The sequence below is a fragment of the Hoplias malabaricus genome, chromosome X1 (genome assembly GCF_029633855.1).
Source record: "Hoplias malabaricus isolate fHopMal1 chromosome X1, fHopMal1.hap1, whole genome shotgun sequence".
NCBI classification, from domain to species: Eukaryota; Metazoa; Chordata; class Actinopteri; order Characiformes; family Erythrinidae; genus Hoplias; species Hoplias malabaricus.
The window spans coordinates 6,704,369-6,716,377 of NC_089818.1; the positions used below are offsets into that span (position 1 = coordinate 6,704,369).

Consider the following 12,009-nt stretch of genomic DNA (forward strand, 5'->3'; position numbering starts at 1 on the left):
ACACACACACCTGTGGCCATCTCACACACTCACCTAGACACACACACACCTGTGACCATCTCACACACTCACCCAGACACACACATCTGTGACCATCTCACACACTCACCCAGACACACACATCTGTGACCATCTCACACACTCACCCAGACACACACACCTGTGACCATCTCACACACTCACCCAGAGACACACACACATGTGGCCATCTCACATACTCACCTAGACACACACACACCTGTGACCATCTCACACACTCACCCAGACACACACACCTGTGACCATCTCACACACTCACCCAGACACACACATCTGTGACCATCTCACACACTCACCCAGACACACACACACCTGTGACCATCTCACACACTCACCCAGACACACACACACCTGTGACCATCTCACACACTCACCCAGACACACACACACCTGTGACCATCTCACACACTCACCCAGACACACACACCTGTGACCATCTCACACACTCACCCAGACACACACACCTGTGACCATCTCACACACTCACCCAGACACACACACACACACCTGTGACCATCTCACACACTCACCCAGACACACACACACCTGTGGCCATCTCACACACTCACCCAGACACCCACACCTGTGACCATCTCACACACTCACCCAGACACACACACACCTATGGCCATCTCACACACTCACCTAGACACACACACACCTGTGACCATCTCACACACTCACCCAGACACACACACCTGTGACCATCTCACACACTCACCCAGACACACACACCTGTGACCATCTCACACACTCACCCAGACACACACACCTGTGACCATCTCACACACTCACCCAGACACACACACACACACCTGTGACCATCTCACACACTCACCCAGACACACACACACCTGTGGCCATCTCACACACTCACCTAGACACACACACACCTGTGACCATCTCACACACTCACCCAGACACACACACCTGTGACCATCTCACACACTCACCCAGACACACACATCTGTGACCATCTCACACACTCACCCAGACACACACACATCTGTGACCATCTCGCACACTCACCCAGACACACACACCTGTGACCATATCACACACTCACCCAGACACACACACACCTGTGACCATATCACACACTCACCCAGACACACACACACCTGTGACCATCTCACACACTCACCCAGACACACACACCTGTGACCATCTCACACACTCACCCAGACACTCACACCTGTGACCATCTCACACACTCACCCAGACACACACACACCTGTGACCATCTCACACACTCACCCAGACACACACACCTGTGACCATCTCACACACTCACCCAGACACACACACACACACCTGTGACCATCTCACACACTCACCCAGACACACACACACCTGTGACCATCTCACACACTCACCCAGACACACACACCTGTGACCATCTCACACACTCACCCAGACACACACACCTGTGACCATATCACACACTCACCCAGACACACACACCTGTGACCATCTCACACACTCACCCAGACACACACATCTGTGACCATCTCACACACTCACCTAGTCACTCAGTGTCTCACACAGTCCCCCCCCTCCCCCCAGCAGAAGTGTTTAACTGTTTTCTCTTAAAACAAAAGAACAGAAACTGAAATACTGAGCCACTACTTCAAAGTGAATAAATGACACAAAACCCACTGAATGAAATGTGCAGGTAACATTTAATTCATATAAAAGCGTATCAAAATCTTTCCCAAAAATCATAATAGTGACATTAAGGTTATAGACAAACAAACCAAAGCTACACATTTGTACATTACACACGAGCGTTGTCTGAATGCAGAAAATACTGGCTTCCCCAAGGCACTTTGACACGTGGAGTTAGCATCTGATGTCTGATACCATTAGTTTTGTACCATAAAAAATATGTATATATATATACATACATTTTCCCACCATAAAATAATTAAAATAAAGGCAGCTTCACTGACCTCAGATCAGACCTGGCATTTCATCACTGAGAACAAGAGAAAGACACTGATTTTGTTAAAGGAAACAAAACCAAAGACAGGATCAGGGCAGATTAACGTACCACAGTGGAATGTAATCTCTTGTAAATATCAAATCTGTTTACACTCAAACCTCTACTCTGATAAAACCCAGTCTGTGTGTTATTACAGTCGACATCCTGCAGAATTACCCAGTGTCCTTTTCTGCTGAAGACTTCACAAATATTTTCCCATCCTGAACCACAAGGTTTTACCTAGTTATTTATTGATTTTATTATTTACTTCCAACACACTCTAATGCACAAAGCCTTAGGCACTTCAGATTATTATTTTAACTAATTTATATTCTCAATAATGTGCTTCTTGTATAAAATGAGATATAATTACAATAAACTCAAACCTAAATACAGTCAAATATATATATATTTTTAATTAGATTTTTTTTCCTAAAAATTATAGCTGTATTGTGAGCGAGTGTGAAGAACAAAGTGTGTTTCCAGATGTTCTCTTTGATGGATTTGTTAAATCAACAGCACCCTTGATTTAACATAATGAAGTATTTATTAACCACTAAAACTAGGGACTGGGCAATAACTTCAAAAATACAGGACTGTCACTAAATGTTTAAACACATTCACACACAGTATCACAGAGTTAGTTTATTCTATATAGTTTATATATATTCTATTTAGTATATATATAGTAAGGGATTATTTATGTTCAGATAAACAGCCTTTTAAATGTCATTTTCTCAAGTGCCTAAACCTTTTGCGGAGTTCAGTAAGTTCTCTTTGAAGCCAAATTTGGATTCATTCCCAAAAATGACAACAGATGTTTAAAAGTCACATAAATGAGTTGTTGTTTAAAAAGGTTTCTTTTTACCATTTTGTCTGAAAATCTGTCTGGTCTTAACATCACAGTGGGGGTTAACTCCCGGCTCAGGAAGGAACCCCACACTATACCAGTCTGAGCCTTGACAAAGACACTAACACTGCATTAGCCCACATTTAGGATATAACTGTGGATCTATGTGGCTCTGGAACAGAGTCTGACAAGCACTGCCTTAAATGATTTTTCATATTTCCTACATTTTCAAGGAAAATTTGTAATTTCTCACTTTGTCTCCGTATCGTCAAATCACCGTAACACAACAGATTGACTGGGACAAAAATACGACCAAAAAGAATGCATAATACACAACAGAAAGACGTAAGACGCTGACACAATACATAGACGCTGAAATTGATTAGTGCAAAGATTTCTTATATACAAAAACGACAATAACAAACACAACAAATAATACTGTGCTTGAGTCAGGGCCCTGAGGCCCATGTGTGCCCTACCACCACCCATTCACTGCCCTTTAGAGACTGATCTGGGACCAGTTTACTCACTGAAAACTGCTTTTAAAGAAAACATAGAACTGGTCTCAGATCAGTTTGAGGACACTGACTAGCTTTCATTATTGAAGTGAAACTTCAGTACCTTGACAATAAGAGTGTGAAGTTTAACAGCTCAGAATACTTTTATTCTTTCTTCTACTGCTAAATCGCTAGGTGTGTGTGTGTGTGTGTGTGTGAGGTCATGATATACACATAAATATGTTAATGGGGCACTCTGGCCTAGAGCTTGTATTATGCCAAAAATCTGTAGCACCACATTGTAGCTTCACAGTTTGTGTTCTCGCTCTACAATTCCCAGCATGCACTGCATACATACTATACAACCATTGCAAATTCCAGATGGTGATAAATGAAGTGATGATGTTCAGGCTACTAATTAATACAGGATCTATGATAATAACATTAGATTTCTGCCTTAAAGCCCCAGAGTTTTTCATAAGCTCCTCCCACCTTCAGGTTACATCGTTAGAAGGGTATTTTATCTCTTTAAAGCCGATAATCACTTCCAGAGCTACAGTGTCATTGCTGTAGAACACGAGCAGGCATATCGTCTACTGCTCTAGTTGAGGCTACATTCCTAATCCAGGCCGGAGTACCCCTTTAACTCTGACACAGCAGAAATGGTTTGGTTTTTTTGTCCTTATTCTTCTTTACCAGTTTATATTTGATATACATTTCTCACATCTCAATTGGGTGCTGGATTTTCTCCCCAAAACCATAACTCATGGAACAGAAGTGCTTCAAGTTTTGCGTTCTCCATGGAGGGACACGTTGGAATGAACAGTCTTCATAATGCACAAGATCAGCCTCCGAGTTTTAACAGAGACAGAAATCTTCCATCAGTCTCTTGACTCTGTCTTCAAGGACTGATTTGACTTTAGTGTGGCAGTGTTGTGCTGGAGAGGAAGGTCCTTACTGTCATCAAAGGCTGATTTGAGAGTAAGTACCACCTGAGTTCACCGTAGGTTCACTGTTAATGCTGGTTTATGTATGGTAATCTACACTGGACCTGACTCCCTGCACTGTGAGGCTGATGTGGAATGATGACTACACACCAGTGGACAGCAATAGAAAAGTGAATCCCAAAAGTGTCTGATGTCCCATTGTAGCTGACAGATCGGCTGAGCTGATTGGCCCATGGGAGACTTGAATTATGTAATATACTATAAAATTATACTCACTATATTATATTGTTATTAAAGCATTTTTATTCTCTCTCGACCTATCAGATGTTACTAAACAATTGCCCACTTTGGGCTCCCATGGAGGGTATGTGTCTCAAAACACATCTCATACATTCTGCTTGTGTTAAAAAAAGGGGTGTTTTAGTGTGGTGTAAGGACTGGGCTGTACTGTAGAAACACTGAAAAGGATGGTCAATTTCTGTTGGGTCAGCTTCAGTGGGGTCAGTGTAGACCTGCTGTCCACTCCGTACAGAGCCACTGGTGTGAATGAGGTTAGGGCTGATATGTTTCCTGATAATGAATGACTACATAATAAAAGTACAAATCAAATCTGAGTAAAACATTTGATGCATAGTGTCCATACATCTCAAACACGTCATGGAATATTTGGGGAAGTGTGTGCTAGCAGTTTCACAAACAAATGTCTGAGCACCCTTGTTTTGGTTTTGATTTTCAAGTGTAACTGAGTAGGTGTCCTCCACAGAAAACATGTTTAAAACCACTGTCCACTCATTTCCATACTCTTCTGAACATTATCTCTGTTTTATGACAAACATGCTCTAAACATGCGCCGAGAGAAGGGGATTTCATCCACTGCAGGAGCATTCCAACAAAGGCTAACCTCAGGGTTTGTGTAATGTCACTGTCAGTCATTCTGAGGTCAGAGCAGCTAGACTGAGCAGATAGAGATACTTGTATTTTTTAAACATTTAAACTTAATTGCTGTACAAATATAAACAGAATATAACCCTGGGGTTGATTAAAACTTCTATGTTGAATCGGCCAGTGTCCCACACTGGGGTTGTGTGAACTGGGGGGTCTACAACAAGGAAAGAAACACAGACGCTGTTTGCCACCTGGTTGCTGCCATTTGCTGCAGTGAATTTGCTGCTGTCTGCAATCTCTATGGTGTGGAGAAAAGGACTTCACATTTCTGCGCTTCCTCGGTAATCTCGGTTATTACGGTTGTTGATGTGTGTGTGTCTAAGGCATGTAGCTCGCTCCATGGTGCATTTACCATAGATTCAACACAGAAGCATAAACTGGTCTTTATTCTGTGACGTATCTTTAAGGATAACCTACATGTCTATAAACACAAAAATGAGTGGACAGCGGCTTCAATACATTTAGCAAACTAAACTCAGGTCTCATTTCCTGTTGAGGATCTGCTACCTCCGTTTCACTTTCACAAAAGAAAACATGTCATTTGACCGGAAGCGATCAGACATTTCTGTATAACTGTATGTGGAAGGGATGTGCAAAGGGCAGAAGGACACTGAGGGTCAATACCTAACCTCACCACACAAGGCAGTACAGCGCAGAAATGGATTTGAAGTCTCTGTGAGTCTGTCCTGAGCATCACTGCCAGGGTAACCTTTTAGCTGTGGGTGCCTCTCTGTCTTCAGGGGGCTGGACGTGGGAGGAGGGGGTTGGTGTGGAGTGGGAGTGGGGCTGTAGGGACAAGCTGAGACTCTCTAAAGACTCAGCGCTGAGCAGACGCTGGCTCTCATGCTGGGGGCAGATGACATAGCGCCCCGGCTGATGGATCTCCACCGTTACCGCCGTTTCTGAGCCCTTCAGGAGACAGGGATCAACTGCCAGTGGGTCTCGGCCCCCCACAGCCCCTTCTCCTGAGGACTCCTCCATGTTCACGTACAGGATCTCGTCAGGGTCCTGGGGGTCCGGCAGCTCGTCCAGAGCCTTCTCCAGCTCGCAGCGCAGAACCTCGAAACTGGGGCGGTCTTTAGGGCTCAGGAGCCAGCAGGAGAACATCAGGGAGTATCTGAGGAACACGGAACACCAGTTAAACAGGGTTTTATAACATGAACGTGGGGAACAAACAGTATCTGAATGAATTGTAAGAAAGAAGAAGAAGTAGGAGAAAGAAAGAATAGAGACGAACTCACAGGGAGAAAGAGAAAAATTGAAAATGAGAGATAATGAAAAAAGAGGTGGGGGGGGGGGATACAGGGGTAATGAGAGGAGTTGTGAAAGAGAAATGAAGAGAAACAGTGGAAAGAAAAAAGAGAGAAAGGAAGAGAGAAAGAGATTGTGTGTGTTTGAGAGAGAGAGGGGGGAATCAGATTATACCCATTAACTTATATTAGGACAGTGATGGTCAGTGTTTAAAACAATGCTGAACTGACCTCAAACAACCCACCTCATCTGCCTCAGTGTCTGGTGTGCGTGCATGTGTGTGTGTGTGTGTGTGTGTGTGTGTGTGTGTGTGTGTGTGTATTTGGTTCTCACATGCTGTCGAGGCAGTCGGGAGGCTGTTTAAGGCGGTTCCCCTGTCTCAGGTAATCGTAAATCTCACTGTTCTCCACTCCAGGATACGGGGTCTGACCTCGAGTTGCTATCTCCCACATCGTCACTCCGAATGACCACTGAGAAACATGCAACGTCATTTTAAACCAGGGGCAGACGACACGGCACAAGTTTATCACAATCAAACATAATTTCACAATTCACAGCACATTAAATTGCTGCTGAAAAAATCCTGGGACCAGTGACTTTATTCAATATTAGAATGACTTACGTGAGGCTATAAATAAAATGTAAAGACAAATGATTGATCTGTGACCAGAATACGATTAAATAAAATAATAAACAGCACAAGTTACAGTCAGATTAATGTCATTTTTTCAGATTCAGAATGTGAAGCTTAAAAAGTGGTTCTGACATTTTTAACGTAAAACGTTATTATAAACAGGACGTTGTTTATAATATACTCAATTTGGATAAAATTATATTTAGTAACTTTGGTATATCATTTATTTAAAATAGTCTGTACATATGTGCTTTATAGAGATGTTATAATACACTGATTACTTATAATATACATTATTATATTATACATATAATTATATAATAATATAAGCATTACACACGCATACACACACACACACACACACACACACACACAAACCCACCACGTCACTCTTGGTGGTGTAAACCCGGTCTGCCAGGCTCTCGATGGCGATCCACTTCACAGGCATCTTCGAGATCCGACCTTGTCTGTAGTAATCACCATTATAGATCTTCTTAGAGAGCCCAAAATCAGCAACACACACATTCATGTTCTCGTTCAACCTGAAACACACACACACACACACAAATTTGTACATTAAGCAACTCAACATTTCAGATCACCCACGTCAATACACACTCGCTATATTTATCTACAGGGGTTGGACAATGAATGTGAAACACCTGGTTTTAGACCACAATAATGTATTAGTGTGGTGTAGGGCCTCCTTTTGCGGCCAATACAGCGTCAGTTCGTCTTGGGAATGATATACACAAGTCCTGCACAGTGGTCAGAGGGATTTGAAGCCATTCTTCTTGCAGGATAGTGGCCAGGTCTCTACGTGATGCTGGTGGAGGAAAACGTTTCCTGACTCGCTCCTCCAAAACACCCCAAAGTGTCTCAATAATATTTAGATCTGGTGACTGTGCAGGCCATGGGAGATGTTCAACTTCACTTTCATGTTCATCAAACCAGTCTCTCACCAGTCTCGCTGTGTGTATTGGTGCATTGTCGTCCTGATACACGACACCGCCTTGAGGACACAGTGTTTGAACCATTGGATGCACATGGTCTTACTGGTGCAATGTGGAGTTAATGAAGATTGGCCACCAGGCTGCTCCAGTTTAGCCATGAAACCTCCCACACTACAATGACAGGTGTTTCACTTTCATTGTCTAACCCCTGTATATATATTTATATATAACGATAATCAGTGTTTTACTCACATGCAGTTGCGTGCGGCCAGGTCTCTGTGGATGAAGTTCTTGTTGCTCAGATACTCCATTCCCCTCGCAATATCGGTCATGAACTTCACCAACATCTGAGCCGGCAGATACTGCAGAACACGTACAACGAGGAACCAATCAAATAGGATTTTTAATTTCAACATTTATGTAGCTGTATATAACTTACTACAAAAATAATTTATTGGAATTGATGCTCTACTGCAGTTCACTGTAACACCCTCTGTTTTACTGTTTGTCCATTAGAGGGCACTACAGTGCTTCATTGCATTCTCCCTGGCACTTGTAATTTCTGTGTTAAAGCAGCGGTCCATGAATCATCTGAAAGGAAGTACGTGTTCCAGCAGGACCTTGACTGCTTCTTACATCACTGAAATCATCCCGAATAATGTTACAGAAACTTCGGTTAGGATAAAAAAAATATGTTTTTCCTCAACTTGGGCTCAGTAGAAAAGGTCAACATTTCAAAGCAAGGTTAAGAAACTGTCACTGTACACTATAGACCAATATACAGTATACAAACAGAGTGTACACTTAAAGAGAGTGCAAAGTTACAGAGTGTGCACTTCAGTATACATAAAGATTGCACATACACAGTGTGGACTTAATAGATGGTGCACATAGAGAAACTGCAAAAGAGTGCACATACAGAGGGTCTACATTTGGATAACAACACACAGACAGAGTGCACAGTCCAGTGTGTGTTCCTGCTTTGTACCCAGTGATGTGTATTTAGATCAGTTATGGAGTAAATGCCCAGTGTGTGTAAGATCTTGCCGTCTGATCTACTCTTTTCACAGATGGCTGTTTGTGTGTGCTGCTTTTATTTGTGTGTAAGACTTTATTTCAGACTCAAACTCATTGTGCTCTATTTGTTTTGAACCCAGATGCAGATTTCAGAGGACAGCTGTGGAGCTTATCTGCTTTCCTCAGATGCCCTTTGACAAGTTTTCTCTCTCTTATCTCTTTTCCTTACAGCCGAAAGTGTGTGGAGACCTGCTTCTCCAGCGTTCATCTCTCCTCTGACGCAGTGACAGCTTCTTCTCTTGTGAGAAGAGAAGATGTTGGGACATGTATGGGACATTTATGTGGGGATTTGACGGTGAACATCAGTGAGTTTTACATGTGAAAGTGGAGACGACAACAGAGTGATGACACAAATTAAGTGGTCATTTGAAACTTACCACAGGGGAGTCTCCAAGTCTGGAGTAGAGCAGGTAACTGTGCAGGTCTCCGTGCTTCATGTAAGGCAGGATCACCACAGGAGATGGATAACCCTCACTCTCTACAGTCTGTAAACACACTCCTGCAGAACACACACACACACACCCCTAAGTATATGACTGCAGATCAGTTACATCAAACCCTAAACTCTTATTTTTACCCTAATGTTTTGCTATCCTCTGTTTCTACCGTGTCAGACTGTGTGTTGATGTTTTACCCAGCAGCCTCATGACGTTCTGGTGGTCGAACTCCTTCATGCACGCTGCCTCTCTCAGAAAGTCCTCCATCTCTGTGCGTGTGCAGATCGCAACTAAAAACACCACAAACACAGAGGGTTCAGTAAGAACATGTGAGACTGGAGCAGAGGGAATACTGTAGGTGTCCAGCCTCGTGGTCACTTACTCTTCATGGTCTTTACAGCCACTTTCAGCACAGAGTCCTCCTGAGACAACAGGCCTTCCATAACGGAGCCAAACTCACCTGTAGACACACACACACACACACACACACACACACACACACACACACACACACACACACACACACACACACAGAGTTACTGCTGAACTATTATCATGGAATTAGAGCTTGCAGAAGAGCTTTACACATTAAAAAAATGTTAAAAAATTAACTTACAAATTAACAAAACAAATTAAGAAAATAAATTAATTAATTAAAAATAAAAATAAATAAGATTGTCATTTTAATATACATTATTAAATGGCATGATTTTACTATTACAATTATAATAATTATAATACTATTATAATGTAATATATTATCCTTAATTATTATAATGATTGTTTATTATTTTAATTGATTGTTTATCATTTATTAATTATATAAAATACATTATTTGATTAAAAAATAATAATTAATAATATGTATTTATTATTGCACATTATTATACAATAAATCATTGTGAAATATAAATTTTTATTTATGTTTAATAAATATTTAAAAATTTACAGTAAAAAATGTAGATTTCATTTATATTTTTATTGCAATATATTGAAAAATCCAGTATAATTCTGGTTGTTGATTTTGACAGCATTCCTCGGGATTTACAGGCGACTCTTGGTTCACTCACATCAACAGTGAATGCCTAAAAATCTGGGTGTTGTTTTGATCCACGGTTACAATTTTCTCTGCATATTAAGAAACTTGTTCAGTCCTGTTTATTGCAGCTAAGAAAAACTGCAATAATCAAACGGATTTTGTCTTTTCAGGATTTGGAGGGAGTTATCCATGCTTTTATTTCCTCACGTTTGGATTATTGCGATGCCCTGTATAACTACCTTCATCAAGGAACTTTGGCAAATCTTCAGTTGGTGTAAAATGCAGCCACTCGGCTTTTAACTGAAACAAGGATCACATCACCCCAGTGCTAGCCTCTCTTCACTGGTTGCTAGTGAAGTATGGAATTGATTTTAAGGTTTTGGTTCATACCTTTAAGGCATTACATGGTGAGGCGCCTGAATATATTTATGGATTGTTAGTTCCCCACTTAAGCACAAGGTCACTGAGATCCACAAATAAAGGGTTGCTTGTTGTTCCAAGAAATAAACTAAAGCGAAAGGGAGACTTTGCTTTAGCTGTGTGCGCACCTACATTGTGGAATAATCCTCCCCTGGATCCTTAACTTTTTTACGAAACGCCTTAAGGCCCATTTTTATTCTCTAGCTTTTATGACCTGTGATTATGGGTAGTGTGTTTTTGTGTCTGTCTGTTTTTTCGTTACTATTTTGTGTCTGTTACATTATTAATTGTGAAGCACTTTGTAGCTTTGTCTTAGAAAAATGCCATACAAATAAAGATTACTTACTTATTTACTATACTGACAGTAATGGGGATCTGGAATGTGCAGAAGAGTGTTTTCTGTAGAGGGTGTGTTACTTTATAATGACTTTTCTCCATTAATATGTGTCAAGTCTATGTTCCAGTCTTACCCTCTCCAAGGGTCTTTCCCAGGGTGAGCTTGTGTCTGTCCACCATCACATCCTGAAGCTTCTGTTTGAGCTCATCACTGATACCCAAGGAATTCACTGAGGAGAAGAATTAGGTTAATGACTCAGTTATTTTCTCCCTTCATTTTTCTTTGTTTAATCCTTCTATGAAACATTCTGACACTGTGAGCTTCTGTAGGATGGAGAAACCATGGGAGAACAACCACGGTTCTCACAGGAACCAGAGTGACGGGTCATGGACCATTTGCTGCTCTGAATGAAATTAAATGCAGCGTAACTCTGAATTTCCAGAAGTCATAACAAACATAAACACAACTCAGACTCTGTTGAGTCGCATGTTGGAAAGTGTCCATTGTCACAGGATGAAAACATCTCCAGCCAGTTCCTGACCAGAGCTTTAAACACAGACATCAAAATAAAACTTACGCTTATCTTCAGTTCTGCGGCA

At 41.6% G+C, this 12,009-nt stretch overlaps 1 protein-coding gene across 1 annotated transcript in view; it reads right to left on the minus strand.

Annotated features, from left to right (window-relative positions):
* Window positions 1–1,714: 1,714 nt before the first annotated feature.
* The window catches only part of LOC136675728 (tyrosine-protein kinase receptor UFO-like), a 50,632-nt gene continuing 40,337 nt past the window's right edge, over window positions 1,715–12,009 (minus strand). The window contains 8 exon segments of the mRNA XM_066652452.1: window positions 1,715–6,379; window positions 6,847–6,983; window positions 7,530–7,689; window positions 8,353–8,462; window positions 9,555–9,676; window positions 9,812–9,904; window positions 9,997–10,074; window positions 11,544–11,639. Coding sequence (XP_066508549.1) covers window positions 5,956–6,379; window positions 6,847–6,983; window positions 7,530–7,689; window positions 8,353–8,462; window positions 9,555–9,676; window positions 9,812–9,904; window positions 9,997–10,074; window positions 11,544–11,639 — 1,220 coding nt within the window. The 3' untranslated portion in view covers window positions 1,715–5,955.